Here is a 16,019-nt window from a genome sequence, read left to right as displayed (position 1 = left end):
TCTTTCTTTCTTTCTTTCTTTCTTTCAAAAAGATAGGGTCTATGCAGTCCCAACTTGAACTGCTGTAATCCTATCTCTACATCTTTAGTCCTGAAACTACAGGGTACATTCCACCACACTTGACTTCACAAGAATAATTGTAATATAGTTTTAAAAAAATGTATATCCTAATGAGGTATTTTTATCTGGTTACTCTTTTATTTCTTTATTTATTCTGTGTGTAAGGGGTGGTGCATGCCACAGCACAAATGTGGAGGTCAGAGGTCACTTAGGGGAGTCAGTTCTCTCCTTGGACCATGTGAGACCCAGGGATTAGAACTCGGTTATCAGGCTTAGCCATAGGTACTGGCCCACTGAGCCATTTTGATGGCCCAAGAATTGATTTTATATATCGATTTTGGAAAGTCTTTGTTTATTTACAATCCTAGCATTGGTCAAGAGCCTCCCAAGCACCCTACCTCTCGGGTCACATCCCCAGGCTTCTGTTACCTCCCCTGCGCCCCGCTGCCCTATTTCAGACAGGGTCTCATTAAGCGGTCCATTCTAGCCATGAACTCAATCTATAGACCAGGCAGACCTTGAGATTCTGCCTCAGCTTCCTGGAATTGCAGGCCTGCATCACCAGGCCTAGCAGTATTAGGTCTTCTTGTTGAGAACAAAGCAAACCTTTTCCCATCTGGGTCTATCTCACACATTTGAGGACCCGTTTTCACTGTCATCTATTCCATAGGATGTATAATTATAATCTTAGCTGTTTCTTTGGTTGGAGACTTTATTAACTTGAGATTGTTTGGTTTGGTTTTCTTGTACAAGTACTGTGGGGATTAGGAGGGTGGTCTAAAATGTTCTGTGATATAATACAGTTGTGTTGCACCCATTTTGACTGAAATACCAGTACTTCTTTTTATGTATATTAATTTTCCTGTCCAGTTAACTAAGATTTACCACTGTTTTACCTTCATTAATGTCTTATAACTTCCTTTTCCAGTGCAAGGGATAGAAGCCAGGGTCTGCGCACACGAAGCCGGTGCTCCACAGCTGAGCTCAGGACCCGCAATTTTGCAACCCTGTGAAATCAGCTAGTTTGTTCTTCTTATGCTTTTGGTCCTCAGTGCCACGCCATATGATATTAAACTTGCCCATCCTGTTCACATGTTATCTCTGTTTGATAAATTCTCTAGCTTTTACCTCTGACTTTTCTAGATTGCATGACTTTAAAAGCAGCACACAGTCGGGCTGGCTTTTTAATCTCAGCAGAGATAGTTTGTGTTCAGCCTGCTTGCTGATTTCATCCTCTGTGCTGGGCTTGATCTAGCTTGCTTTGTTCTGTATTTCCTATTTCTCAAATGGGACAGGCTTCCTCCTGCCCCTCAGCTCTGCTAGAACCCTCCTTTTCCCCCCTCATAGACATTTGACCGCAGATTTGCTTCTGTCTACAGAATCTCAAATGTTTCCTAGTGAAAAGCATGGATCACACATGCCCCAGCAACTTCATTTCAGCTCCTCCCAAACAAAGTTTCTACTTTTGATTAGGACATCTAAAGCTTCAAAACAAGTTTTTCTTTGCATAATCAGAACCCACCTTTATGAATGCTGTATTTCCCAAATAATGATATATTTGCACACACACACACACACACACACACACACACACACACAATCATCCTTTGCCTTTTAATTTTAATGACTCTTGGCTGTACTTGTGCAATCTTCAGGTCATAGAGACTTCTCTTCAAAAGCTCCACCCAGTGTGTTCTAGCATTCATCTTTGTGGGAACATCTGGAGTGGGTCTAATTTCCCTTTCTTTTTAGGGAATCTGCTCTTTTTTCATGAGAGTCTGAACCCTTCAGTTTCCTCACACTGCTGGGACATTCAAAGGGCTATCAGCATACACCTAATTATTGCTATATTTTTATAGTTATGACCAAATATCACTTAATCTGTAGACTCAGCCCTTCTTCCTATCAAAAAAGTATTATATTTGGTATTACATCTTCTTTCTTTGTCATGGCTTTTCAGTAGTAGCCACAATCTTCACACACACACACACACACACACACACACACTCCAGCTATGTTGTAGGTGATTTTAAAGTTACTTACTTAGTTTGAAATGCAGCTGGGTGGAGTATCTCGGGTACCTCATCCAATCGTAAGGTAACCACATCCTTCAGGTTGAGCATCATCATCCTGCCCATGTGCACATGTGCAGGCCCACTCACTCTGGGTGGTAAGTGTAGGGAACGTTAGAAAGGGGTGTGGGGAAGGATACAGGGATCAAATCTCTGTCGTGCTGAGGACTTTAGAAACAGCAAAGGACAAGGAGAGCCATGAAGCATGAAGCTCTTTCTCCTGGACAGGTACTCCATCCGCAAGACCAGTGACAGAGGCCAATTCTTCCGAATAACCAAACAGGGAGACATCTATAACGAGAAAGAACTGGACAGAGAAACCTACTCCTGGTATAACCTGACTGTGGAGGCCAACGAGCTGGATTCTAGGGGTAAGTGGATCCACCTTCCAGGCTACCTGGGCTCTTCTTTTTCCCACATTCTTTCAAAATCGACATGATGCATCATTTTGGACCTCTAAATGTATTCTAAGGCCCCGGGGAAACATTCTCTGCCTGGGCTATGTTGACCTTCCATTTCTGAACGTGCTCCTTGGAGGACCATCTTATAGAGCACCCACAACCTTGTTAGGAGTACAGAACAGTAGAGTGGCATGCTAGACTCGACGCACCACAGTCTAAGAAGCTCTGTCATGAAACAGTCTACTCAGGCATCTCGGTGATGAGATTCAGCCAAGGCACATGCCACGCGCAGACTTCCCGAGGGCTTGGTCCAGAGAACGCAGAGAGACTCGAAGGCTGTGCATGGACCAAATGCTGCATGATTCTTAGTGTTAAACACACTTAGCAAACACTCCTTCGTGCACAGAGACTTGGTTTTGTGTGCGCCAGTGAAAGAGCCAAGAAGCTGGTAGAGTTTGTGAGGTTCTACAACAATCAGTATAAATTCTGACAGATGCAAAGGGAGTTGTAACAATCACTCAGCAAAATAATGTTTAATTTCCCAGCAACCAGGTCCCTTAGGGGTTCCTGGGGGGGGGGGGGCAGCATCACTTAAATGAGTATATGATTATGTGTCCGATTGCATTATTTTAATCAATTGTATCTGTTTGCTTGATCTACTTACTATTTTTACAACCTCTTAAGATGAATTGAGGGTGGTTAACTCTTGAATTCCTATAAGCAAGTTTCTTCCCATATGAAGGGCTACCCCCCAACACATACGTTGTCTTCCTCCACACTCCTTCCATCAGCAACACCATCTTTGGCCTTTCCTCCTGAAAAACAGAAATGGCTTCCACCACACATTGCCCTAAAACTGTCTACCTAAATATCTTCTGAGGCCAGCCTCAGCTGGGCCCAGGATGAAAACAAGCTGTCTCCCCTGCAGGTAACCCTGTAGGGAAAGAGTCCATTGTGCAGGTTCACATTGAAGTCTTGGATGAGAATGACAACCCTCCGGAATTTGCCCAGCCCTATGAACCTAAAGTGTGTGAGAATGCTGCCCAGGGCAAGGTGAGTTGGCCTCAAGTGGGGAAGGTGGGGGCCAGGGGATCGTGTGTTTTCAAGTAGATGGCGTAGGAGAAAACTTTCCAATCCACCTAGAGTTTCCTAAGCTTAAGTAACTACGTAACAACCCTGAATAAAAATGCTATTCCCATTTTACAGGAGGAGAAATGGGGGCTCTGGGAGGGTCTGAAGAATAGGTCAGGGATAAGTGAGTGCAGGATGGTAGTAGACAAAGCAGTTTCGGGGAGACCGTAGTGCCGCGGTAGCAGGCAGCCATGGTCATGTCTAAACCCATCCTTGAACCCCAAAACCACACTGATCATTTCCCCATCTCTCACATTCCAGCTGGTAGTACAGATCTCTGCAACAGACAAGGATGTGGTGCCAGTAAACCCAAAGTTCAAGTTTGCCCTGAAGAATGACGACAGCAACTTCACCCTCATAAACAACCACGGTAAGCCTCAGAGAAGACGGTTGGCTCTGAGAAGGGCAGGGGTTTCAGTTAAGAGTCTTAAAGCACTAAGATCAAGCACTAAACCAACATGGGGTGACAGGTCTTCAGAGGGTCCCTCAAGTTATGGGTTGTTCTGTATAATTCTCACCATATAGATTGTACAGTTGGTCTATGTTGTAGTTGAAGCCACCTAGCCAGGCTTCATGGTCCATAGGACATGATACAGAGGGTCACCATTACACTGAAGAGGCGTCATTGAAGAGGAACAAGAATGGATACAGGGATGCAGGCAGCCAGCTCAGTCCAAACTATCCAAAGGCTCCTTCAAATACTGAGATCATTCCAAAGAGCCCAAACTGGAAATAGGAAGTCATGAACCCTGGGAACGCAATGAGCTTTGTTACAGTTCAGCTAGAAGAGGTATCTACCATAAAGTGTTCCCTGAACAGGATCTGGCCCAACAATCACAGCCTATTACAGCTCATCTATTCAGCCAATCAAAGCCCAGAGAGTCTTCTGAGTTCAGTAGTGGCCAGTCAGAGGTCTGGTGAAGATCCACTTGTTAGAGTGATGACCCTAAGCTGATTTAATCCATCTGAAAGTGGCCAGGCTTCCACAGCCTCTGCTACTTTCTAAGAAAAAAATATACACCCTAAGGTATGACTATAGCAACTGTTCACCCAAACATGGAAGGAAATCTCCCTGTCCCTTACTGATGACATGGTGAGGACCCTGTACTGAAACAGCCCAGTGTCATCTTTGGGGAAGACTGGGGAACAGGGTCCTTGAGAGTGGGGGAAGTGAACTCATCAGCCACAGACTAATCAAGCAAGATGAACACGGTGGCCTACAAAATGAGTAAGGTAGCCATGCTGTGCTGACAGTTAATGACACAACTCAGTACTCAGAAAGTATCATTGCAAAAATACCATTCCTGCTGTGTACCCTGAACAAACTAAGAACTGGGAAGTTTAGGAGCTACTCCAAACACATATCTCATGTGCAACAGGAAACAAGTCTGTTGGTCTCAGAGACATTTGCATATATATGTTTTGCATATCAGAGTCTCTCATTTCTCCTATTTTGCTTTTGGCTGTGTGGCTAAGTCCTCTAACCATTGGTGTTACAACCTCCCAGGAACCTACAAAAAGCACAGCAGCTCTCCTTTGCCCACAGCCACTGAACAACAGCAGCAACAACAGCAGTGTGTGTGTGTGTGTGTGTGTGTGTGTGTGTGTGTGTGTGTGTGTGTTTGTGATGAAAAGGAAGGGTCTGGGGCTGGAGAGATGGCTCAGTGGTTAAGAGTACTGACTGCTCTTCCAGAAGTCCTGAGTTCAATTTCCAGCAACCATAAGGTGGCTTACAACCATCTGTAATGGGATCCGAGAACCTCTTCTGGTGTGTCAAAAACAGCAACAGTGTACTCACATCAAATAAATAAACAAATGTGAGAGAGAGAGAGAGAGAGAGAGAGAGAGAGAGAGAGAGAGAGAGAGAGAGAGAGAGAGAGAAAGAGAGAGAGAAAGAGAGAGGGAGGGAGGGAGGGAGGGAGGGAGGGAGGGAGGGAGGGAGGGAGGAAGAAAAGGTAGGGTCTGACAATCAGGTTGTTTATAGAGCTCCCTGGAGGACCCTTCTATGCAGTAAACTAATGGTTAGCACTGGGAATGGGAGATACTGGCACAAAAACTGATTCTCAGCTGCAGAATGCCCTGGGACATCCTCTCCCAATGACAAATGGGAGTACCACTGGGGAACCAGTCTTGCAAACCTCCATTGCAGTGATTCAGGGGTGGCATAAAGAAGTTAGTCTGGTGCAAGGGGAAAAAAAGCATTCTTTTCCTGATGTGTGTGTGTGTGTGTGTGTGCGTGTGTGTGTGTGTGTGCATGCAGACACACTTCAAACAATACAGCAATGAGCTGAGCAAAATCTTCTGTTTATTAGATGGTATTAGAGAAGGGGATGTGTACCTACTGACCACAGAAACAGAAAGGTGGGATCTTACATGTTAACTGAGCCATTTTTTTCAGGCTGGGTCAAAGCAGCTGCCCTAGTGCACCCTCTGCAAAGGGGCAAGCCTGTGCTCAAGGGGCTCAGGCATGAGTCAGGGAACAAAGAAGGCAGTGAGAGCACCCAGAAAGGAGGCAGCTTTCCCCACCCCCACAATGGGCAGATGCTCCTACCTGAGCCTCACTCTGTGGTCTTGGTGTTTGCAGACAACACCGCCAACATCACGGTCAAGTATGGGCAGTTTAATCGGGAGTATGCCAAGTTCCACTACCTGCCCGTGCTCATCTCAGACAATGGGGTGCCCAGCCTGACTGGAACCAGCACGCTAACCGTGGGTGTGTGCAAGTGCAACGAGCAGGGCGAGTTCACCTTCTGTGAGGAGATGGCAGCCCAGGCGGGTGTCAGCATCCAGGCACTGGTGGCCATCTTCCTCTGCATCCTCACCATCACAGGTCAGTGTCTCATGGGGCAGGGAGGAGTCATCAAGAGGGCCTCACAGTAGAGGCAGGGTTCTGGCCCAATCCTGCACCACTCTGGAGCTTACAATTCTTGTATAGCATACAGAGATATAGATGTAGAGCCCCACCAACCTGGTGCTTAATGGAGCAAGGGAAAGGAGGGGTGAGCCACAGATCGTTGTTCAAGCTAACTCCATTTCAAAACACCCTGGGGCCCGCTGTATCTCAGGGGCAGAGCACGTTAGCATGTGTCAGGCACCAGGTTCAATATAGCCATTTCAAAACAAAAAAGAAAAAATAAGCTATGTTTGGCATTCATTTGATTGCTAAATATAGTTTGAGTGCATACTATATTCTGGGTGTCATTCGGGGCACCGATTGTTGTGTCTGGCCAGTAGATCACAACCTCGGTTCTAGCCTGGAAAGGCATTTTGGAAACCTGGAGGAGAAGAGGGGCTAGGCAACGAGAGAAAGAAATGCAGCTAAGACAGGCATTCTGATCAAAGCTCAATTTTACTGTTCTGCACGCAGTTATGAAGCAGGGGAAGGGGGCCCAATTCCCACCAAATAATCTCGGGGTCCAGTAGCAGGGTGACCACGTGTATGGCTCCAAACAGCAAAGCAGCAGGTTCCAGCAGTGGGCGTGGCAGAAAGATTGAGCGGGAAGCTCCACCCCTGAGCAAGCAGGTTTCAGGCTGGGGGAGGGGAGACTACAACTGATGTACATTAAAATAGTTGTTTGTTTATATTAGTCATTTATTTTGAGACAAGATCTCACTGTGTAGCCCTTGGCTGGCCCGGAACTCATGCTGTAGAGCACGTGGGCCTTCAGTTCACTTGTCTTTGCCCTCATAGTGCTGGGATTAAAGCTGGGTGCCACGGCTCCTGGCTTTAATTGTTTCTGAAATTTCTTTATAATAACGGAATGTTTTGAGACTTCTAGCTTGGAATGTCACTGGGGGGTTTCTTTTGCTTTGATAGAATTCCTCCAGTCTTGGTTTTTGTTTTGTTTTGTATTTTTTTGTTTTAGTTTTGTTTTTTGCTCTTGTTGTGTTTTCGTTTTTGTTTTTGAGCCTTGTCACTTTCAGGGGCACTTTAGGCTTCACCTAGGTCTGACATTTCTCAAGAAACAGACTTCAGAAAGGGATTTGTGAAGGGCAAGCTTCCAGGAAAGGTATTATACCTGTGTTAGCCAGCCTCATCCCCTTGGGGTACCAGGAAGTTGCCTGTGAACATTAGCACCCAGCGCAGTCTGGCTTCTCCAATTGAAAGCTGACAGCTGCAATTCCTTCTAGAAAGTATTTTCTCCATGCTGTACCAGCCCCACAGGATACACTGAGGGGCTAGGATGCCATGAGGCACAGGCAGCCTTTGCTCCACACTTCTGAACTTCCCGTTGTGTGCTGTTCATTTCCTGGACCTCTGTGCCAGAGACATTTGAGACCGACTTCTCTTTTATAAATAATAATAATGATAAAAGCATTGATGACACCCACACCACAGAATCTCATCATCACCTTCCCCAACGACCAGTGTCCCAGAGCAACCAATGTATCCACTCTACAGACAGGAAAACTGAGGCTTGGGGAGGCCATGCTCACTCTTTGTATTCAACAGATTAGTAACTAACTCAGGGTTAGAAACACAGAGGAAATGGCTTGAGCCTCATTGAGGGAGCTCTCTGCCACAGTAAGCTGTGAGGATCAGGGGACCTTCCCACACCCATTCCCACCCAGTCGCCAGGAGGGTCAGTATTGTGCCACTGACTTATATTTTGGGCCAAATAAAATCAGTTCGCTCAATCATAGTAGTGGCCCTGGGAGTCTGGGCTGGTCCCACGAACCTGTCTGACTCACATCTGTTGCTCTGATTTGCAGTGATCACCTTGCTGATCATCCTGCGGAGGCGGATCCGGAAGCAGGCGCATGCTCATAGCAAGAGTGCGCTGGAGATTCACGAGCAGTTGGTCACTTACGACGAGGAGGGCGGTGGTGAGATGGACACCACCAGCTACGATGTGTCAGTGCTTAATTCTGTGCGCAGTGGCTCCACTAAGCCCCTGCGCTCCACGATGGACGCCCGGCCGGCAGTGTACACGCAGGTGCAGAAGCCGCCGCGCCTGGCGCCTGGACTGCACGGAGGGCCCAGGGAGATGGCCACCATGATCGACGTGAAGAAAGAAGAGGCAGACAATGACGGCGGTGGCCCCCCATACGACACACTGCACATCTACGGCTACGAGGGCGCAGAGTCCATCGCAGAGTCCCTCAGTTCCCTGAGCACCAATTCCTCCGACTCTGACATCGATTATGACTTCCTCAACGACTGGGGACCCAGATTCAAGATGCTGGCTGAGCTGTACGGCTCAGATCCCCAGGAGGAACTCATCATCTAGGGTTCCGGTCTTTGGGCCTGGGGACCCAACCTCATTGCAACCTGGATCAGACACCGGACACTGCCTTCCCTGGTTTCCAAGGAGTGACACCAGACTCTTCAGCCCAGCGCCCCTTCCATTCCCAAGGTAGCAAATTCCAGGCCCCTTAAATATCCAGGAACAGAGACATATCTTATTGATGGCCACTCCCAAAACTGGAAGAGTGAGGGTAGTATTCTGTCTGGGCTCCTCCCATCCCTATCCCCACCCCCACCCCCCGCACCCCTCCCTCCTCATATACACACATACACACTCCTGATCTATTCGAGACCTCCGGTCCCTTCAACACTGCCAAGCAAACTGACTATGCTGAACTTCTAGTCTTCCCCAAGGGTCCCTGAGCTCCTGGTAAGGCTCAAGTCTAATCCAAAGGGAGGCTGTAACTCATCCATCATGCCTGCCTTCTGGAGACCCAGCACTGCTGAGCCTCCCTCACACCTACCCAATGCCCAGCCCCTCCCCAGGCCTGTCCAGGGAGGAAGGAGACTATCCGCAGCTCCTGACCTTGGGTCCTGAGGTGACCCGGCAGGCCTGAAGCCCCATGCACTGCTTTACTGAGCAATGACTCATTCCGTCAACTTCAGGGAAATGGCTTGTCGAATTTGAAGCAACTGTGAATTCACCCAGGGAGGGCTGTGGAGGCCATAGGTGACAGGTCATAGAGCAAGGATAGCCTCTAACCCACTCACCAGAAAGATCCCAGAAGAGCTAAGAGGACCCTCTGCCACTCAGCCCTGCACTGGTTGCCTGCAGGAGGCACCCGCCTCGCCTGGTCACTCACTCTTCCTTTTCTCTTGCTGTCCACTTATATCTCTTGGGGGCGCCCCAGACGCAGCCTCTGCAAGCCTGGCTGAACCGTAACTGCATCACAGAGCCACGCCACTCGCCTTTTGCCTAGTTGCCACATCTCAGGGAATGGACCTCACCCTCCCCCCCCCCCCCACCCCCCGGCACACCTTGCAGAATGCAAGACCCCTGCACTTTCCAGTGTGGCCTCTCTGCATCTCTCCCTTGGAGAGAGTTGAGTAACTTTCCACTGAGTGACAGCTGGAGGAAGGGGCATACAGACACAAAGAGGCCCAAGCGAGGCAGAAATGTGCCTTCAGCTTACCCTCCTTTGTGGAATCCTCCCCCAACAAGGCCTTTCTGCAGGGGACTATAGATAGCTCTGACATTTGTCTAATCAATAATTAGCTTCTCTTAATTTTTTTTTTTACTAATGATACTTATTATAAGTCTCTAGTTCTCACAAACATAGAATAAGGTTTGTTGTGTGATAAGCAGTTTGCTATTTAGGTTAACAATTGTTTTAATTCGGGTTTCTTAGTTAGAGGAACAATTCCTGTAAGTTTTTATTTCCTTTTTGTAGTCATTGCTGTAAGGATAATGACTATCTATTAGTCACCCTGGTGCATGAGATGTACTGTACCTTTTTTTAATATCTAAATAAAGACATCTTGAAATTCTTCCTTTTCTAGAGCTGAAAGAGCTCATATGAAACACATACACATGTATGCACGCAAATGCACACACAGACATGCATACGCGTATACAACTGCTACCACCCTCACCAGAGGAACTCAGAGGGCAAGGGAGATTGTGAGTCACCACGAAAGTAGACTATGGGGCTAGACAGAGGGCTCGTTGGTTAAGCGTGTATGCCACTCTTACAGAAGACCCAAGGTCACTTCCCAGGATCCACATTAGACAGCTTACCTGGAACTCCAGCTCCAAGGCATCCGATGCCCTCTTCTGGCCTTGGAGAGCACCTCCACTCAAGTGTGCTTGTGCACACATAACCAAAAGGTCTGTTCTTTCACAAAGAAAACTACTAGTGACAGAAAATGGGAGAGATCCAATTCAGCCTTCTATCCACTCAACCCCCCCACCCCCACAATGCTCTATGCCTTACCCCCATATTTCCAATATACACAGCAGTTAGGGCTGCTGTTTGGGAAGGGCAGCTGCCTTTTGTAATGAGCAAAGAAGCAGCTCTTTTCCTGGACAGATAGGCACACAGCCAGCCCTGCGCACACGGCGGCATCTCAGTGCCAAAGAATATGCCTGAGCTTTTCAAACCCCTCCACAGAAAAGCTTTCTCCTCCATTTGCCCTTTCTGAAGGTTTGGTCAGCTCTTCCCTAGCTCGAGTTTCTCTGAATCAAGTCAAATGAACGAGGCCTTGCAAGAGAAGTTGTCTGGATAACCCACCAAAGAGCTCAGCAAGTCCTCTGGGAACAGGTTGTGGAGACTCACAGCTTCTGGGGTACTCTTTCCATGGTTGCTGCCATTCTCCCCAATGGTGATGCTCTTGGAAGCAGGGCTCCAAGATGCAGAAAACAGGAGATAGAACTATGACCAAGTTAGAATGCCACAACGTTCATCATCCTTAGTGAAATTTGCCCTTTTTATCTATTTTACTTAACTAGATAAACCCCTGGTAATTGTGAGGTTGGCATTTTTTTAATGTATTTATTCACTTTACAACCCAATATCAGCTCACTTCTCTTCCCAGTACCCCCATTCTACCTTCCCCTTTTCTTTTGAGAAGGGGAAGCCTCTGGGTGTTACTCCCCACTAACACAGCATCCCTAACCCCCAACCCCAGCACATCAAGTCGTTGTGGGACTAGGTGGATCCTCTTCCACTGAGGCCAGACACGGTTGTCCATTTAGGGGCCTAGGATCCACGGGCAGGCAGGCAGGCAGGCAGGCAGGCAGGCAGGCAGGCAGGCAGGCAGGCAGGCAACAGGCTCAGGGACAGCCCCTGCCCCAGCTGTTGGGGGACCCTAATGAAGGTGAAGTTGGCATTTATTTCCAGAGTTGCCAGTAGGGGAGATAGTCTACATTTTGCTATTTCTGTGGACGTCACCTCCTCCAGCCCAGTGTTCCTAACTGTCCCGATGAGACCTCTGCTGTAAATCTGTCTTCCATAAGATCTTTCCCTACCATCTTTTCCAAAGAGTACTCTCCCTCAAATCCTCCAGCTCCCCAATGCCCTCTAGATGAAGTCCTGACTCTTCACCAGGGTCTGACGTCTTTAGCCATTCAGGCCACCTCTGCTTGGGTCCTAGTCACCCTGAGTCACAGGTGTCCCTCATGAAGGCTGTGGGCCCACTTTGAGGCCCGAGGCTTTTACTGAACGCCACAGTAGGGTAAAAACCCAATGCTTTCTGGAATCTGACTGCCTACTCCAGCGGCCCTGGGCTCCCGGGCTCAGAATAGAGGAGCCAGATCTCAGGCCTGCTACTCTCCAGGACCAAATCACGATGACCTCGTGACCTTCAGTTCACAGAAGATCAAGGTAAAACCTAGAGCACGGTGCGACGGGGTCAGAGCCATACAATTAAGGGGCAGAGTTGGGGCTAGAGTCTGATTCTGATTCCGGGTTCCCAGAAAGATATGTGTGGGCAAGAGACTTCTTTCCTACCTGGCAGAACCGCCACACTCCGGCCATTGGGAAATCAGAAAGTTCCCACTAGGGGGCGCGCTGCATTTACAAATGCTCGGTCCTAACCACTATCCCACTTTCTGGCACCCTAGAGCAGATAGATGGCAGGCCCTGGGAATTCTTTGCTTTGACAGAGACGGTTGTATTTAAAAGAATGAACTCCGGGCCTAGCAGAACAACCTCCATAGGTTCTTGTTTGGGAAGGCAGGGACCCACTCCCACACGCTGCCTAGAGCTAGGGTTCTTGCAGCTTCCAGCACCCCAATGTCCTTAAGTTTATGAATATCACAGGCACGCCATAACCCTTCTCTATCCTGTCACCTCTCTCCCACCCTAGAATAACATAGGTCAGTGTGCCCCATCACCCAACACACACACACTCCAAATGAGTCTGGGGTGTTCCATTGGGGCCAGAACCAGTAAATGTTTACATGCCCCAGTTCTATGGCCTCTCAGATCAAAATTCCTTACGATCTTGCTGTCCTGTAGGTGACACATGAAGCCTTTGACTCTCACAAGCAAAGCCCCAAGCCATCCAGAAACTCTTCCTGAGAGTGAGCCCAAGAGGGAAGCACTGGGTGTATCTACCTACCTTCATGTTAAGTGCAGCGCCATTTACAAAGCAAAACTGGAATCACAGTCAATGCCCAACACTAAGAGCTTGGTTGTGTAGACTAACAGATCCTTAGAGCAAAAGCTGGTGAAATGGCTCTGCAGTTAAAAATCGTTGTCGCTCTTGTAAAGAACCTGGGTTTGGGGGGCTGGTGAGATGGCTCAGTGGGTAAGAGCACCCGACTGCTCTTCCGAAGGTCCAGAGTTCAACTCCCAGCAACCACATGGTGGCTCACAACCATCCGTAACGAGATCTGGCGCCCTCTTCTGGAGTGTCTGAAGACAGCTACAGTGTACTTACATATAATAAATAAATAAAACTTTAAAAAAAAAAAAAAAAAAAAAAAGAACCTGGGTTTGGTTCCCAGCACCACAGGCCAGCTCACCGCTGTCTGTAACTCCAGTTCCAGGAGACCTGGCATCTTCTCTCCATGGGCATCGGACACGCGCAATGTTGTAATTCTTACATGTGAGACAAACATTCATGCACATAAGATAAAATAATTAAGTCTTTAACAAAAGGCCCAGAGGTCACAACCCACGCATGAGGTGAGCTTAAATCAAACTCCAAAGTAAACACACTACACTCCGGTCCCTGTGTTTTCCTGGTAAACACCCACCCCCCGGTTATGAAATTCTGAGGCATTTCCAAGTTTTCTATTATTGACATACATTCTTAGAACCAGAGGAACGTTTCTCGTGTTCATTTGTAAAGTAGCTGCAAGATGGTGAATGGCTCAGCTTTTCTCCATTGTTTTTAAACATTGAAAGACTATTTTAAAGCAATTTTTTCTGACTTTGCTACTGATGTAAGAGAGGTTTTTTAAGTAAACTAGTAGGGGCTTTGTTTCTGTTTTGGAGAGGGGTTGGGTGGGTTGCTTGATTATTTAGATTTTGTTTTTGAGACAAAATCTCACCAAGTGGCCCCGGTACAAATTGTAGACCCTCCAGCCTCCACCTCCCTTCTAAGTGCTGGGACAAAAGGTGTGCCCACTGTTCCCTGCTACCAAACTTTTGATGTCAATACTTCTGATCTCAGAACAACTGTTACTAAAGGGTCATCTTCTTTGAACTTTTCAGAACCTATGGGAAGAGAAAGCTGGTTTTCCAAACAGGCAACACCCCTCACCCCCAAATGATTCTATGGTGCATAAAATGCCTAAGGTTCTTCTTTGTCCAGATATAAAAGAAACAATTGAGGTGGGTCTCCCTGAGCCTATCAAGGGAGTCTGGGAAGTGTAGTGTCTGGGAAGTCTGTGGATGCACCAGTTTTCAGGGATTTTGTGACACTTTGTATTGTTCTTTTACAGCCTAGTCTCGGGTGCAGCTAACTTACTGTACTCCTGAGTCATGGTTGCTCTTCTCTGTGTGTGTGTGTGTGTGTGTGTGCGCGCACGCGTATGTGACATTAGGTTAGCCTGGAAGCTGTGCAGAGCAAGGGGGTTTGTTTTTGAATGAGGCTCTACACAGGATCTGAGACTTCACAATGAAAACTCCCATCCCTCTGAATAGTGTAACCTATGGGTATGTAGCTCCGGGCGGTGACTAGGAACGCACCTGAGATACAGCCTGCCACAGGTCAAGTCATCTGTAGCTAGAGCGGCACAGTCCGTTCTCTGGGCCAAACAGGTGTGTAAGGTGTGTGAGGTGTGTGTGGTGTGTGTGGTGTGTGTGGTGTGTGTGGTGTGTGTGGTGTGTGTGAGATGTGTGAGGTGTGTATGTGGTGTGTGTGAGGTGTGTATGTGGTGTGTGTGAGGTGTGTATGTGGTGTGTGTGGTGTGTTAGATGTGTGTGTGGTGTGTGAGGTGTGTGTGGTGTGTGTGGTGTGTGAGGTGTGTGAGATGTGTGTGGTGTGTGTGAGATGTGTGTGAGATGAGTGTAGTGTGTGTGAAGTGTGTGGTATTGTGGTATGTGAGGTGTGTGTGGTGTGTGAGGTGTGTGAGATGTGTGTGGTGTGTGTGAGGTGTGTGTATGGTATATGTGTTGTGTGAGGTGTGTGTGGTATGTGAGGTGTGTGAGATGTGTGTGGTGTGTGTGAGGTGTGTGTGTGGTATGTGTGGTGTGTGGTGTGTGTAGTATGTGTGGTGTGTGTGGTGTGTGTGGTATGTGTGGTGTGTGAGATGTATGTGGTATTGTGGTGTGTGAGGTGTGAGTGTGTGGTGTGTGAGTGGTGTGTGAGGTATGTGTGGTGTGTGTGGTATGTGAGGTGTGTGGTGTATGTGGTGTGTGAGGTGTATGTGGTGTGTATGGTGTGTATGGTGTGTAAGGTGTGTGAGGTGTGTGTGGTGTGTGTGGTATGTAAGGTGTGTCAGGTGTATGTGGTGTGTGTGGTGTGTAAGGTGTGTGAAGTGTATGTGGTGTGTGGTGTGTAAGGTGTGTGAGGTGTATGTGGTGTGTGTGGTGTGTAAGGTGTGTGAGGTGTGTGTGGTGTGTGTGGTGTGTAAGGTGTGTGAGGTGTGTGTGAGGTGTGTGGTGTGTGTGGTACGTGTGATGTGTGTGGTGTGTGAGGTGTATGTGGTGTGTGTGAGGTGTATGAGGTATATGTGGTATGTGTGGTGTGTGAGGTGTGTGTGCTGTGTGTGCTGTGTGTGCTGTGTGAGGTATATGGTGTGTGAGGTGTGTGTGGTGTGTGCGGTGTGTGTGGTGTGTGCGGTATGTGAGGTGACAAACTTCCTGGTTTGACAGGAATTTCCTCATTTTAGCTCCAAGAGCCTGTATCTGAAAAATGCCTGGGCCCCAGGCCAGGTGAGCTGAGAGATCTGGACATGTCAGAAGTCAGCAGCTCCAAGTCTCACACAGCAGCAGAGTCCAATCTCTCTAAGCCAGATTCTTTGTAAATAAGACACCTGTTAGTCATAAATTCGGACTTTTCATGATGGCCCTGACTTCTTAGCTGTCTTGTGACTGATTTTTTTCTTTTCTCTTTTTTCTTTTTCTTTTTCTTTTTGTTTCTCTTTCTCTTTCCTTCCTTCCTTCCTTCCTTCCTTCCTTCCTTCCTTTCTTTCTTTCTTTCTTTCTTTCTTTC

General features: G+C 47.7%; 1 protein-coding gene across 2 annotated transcripts in view; it reads left to right on the top strand.

Moving 5' to 3' along the window:
* Cdh5 (cadherin 5) overlaps positions 1-10,406 on the top strand; it is a 41,278-nt gene extending 30,872 nt beyond the window's left edge. For both annotated transcript variants that reach the window (XM_021169927.3, XM_021169928.3), the window contains exons 8-12: positions 2,361-2,503; positions 3,462-3,586; positions 3,926-4,034; positions 6,249-6,494; positions 8,378-10,406. In XM_021169927.3, the coding sequence (XP_021025586.1) occupies positions 2,361-2,503; positions 3,462-3,586; positions 3,926-4,034; positions 6,249-6,494; positions 8,378-8,895 (1,141 nt within the window). In that variant the 3' untranslated portion in view covers positions 8,896-10,406. The remainder of the gene's footprint in view (positions 1-2,360; positions 2,504-3,461; positions 3,587-3,925; positions 4,035-6,248; positions 6,495-8,377) is intronic.
* Positions 10,407-16,019: the final 5,613 nt, after the last annotated feature.

The sequence above is a fragment of the Mus caroli genome, unplaced genomic scaffold (genome assembly GCF_978045245.1).
Source record: "Mus caroli unplaced genomic scaffold, Mus_caroli_1 scaffold_10, whole genome shotgun sequence".
NCBI lineage: Eukaryota > Metazoa > Chordata > Mammalia > Rodentia > Muridae > Mus > Mus caroli.
The sequence above is the reverse complement of the archived record's forward strand: the minus strand, read 5'-3'. Positions and strand labels throughout refer to the sequence as shown.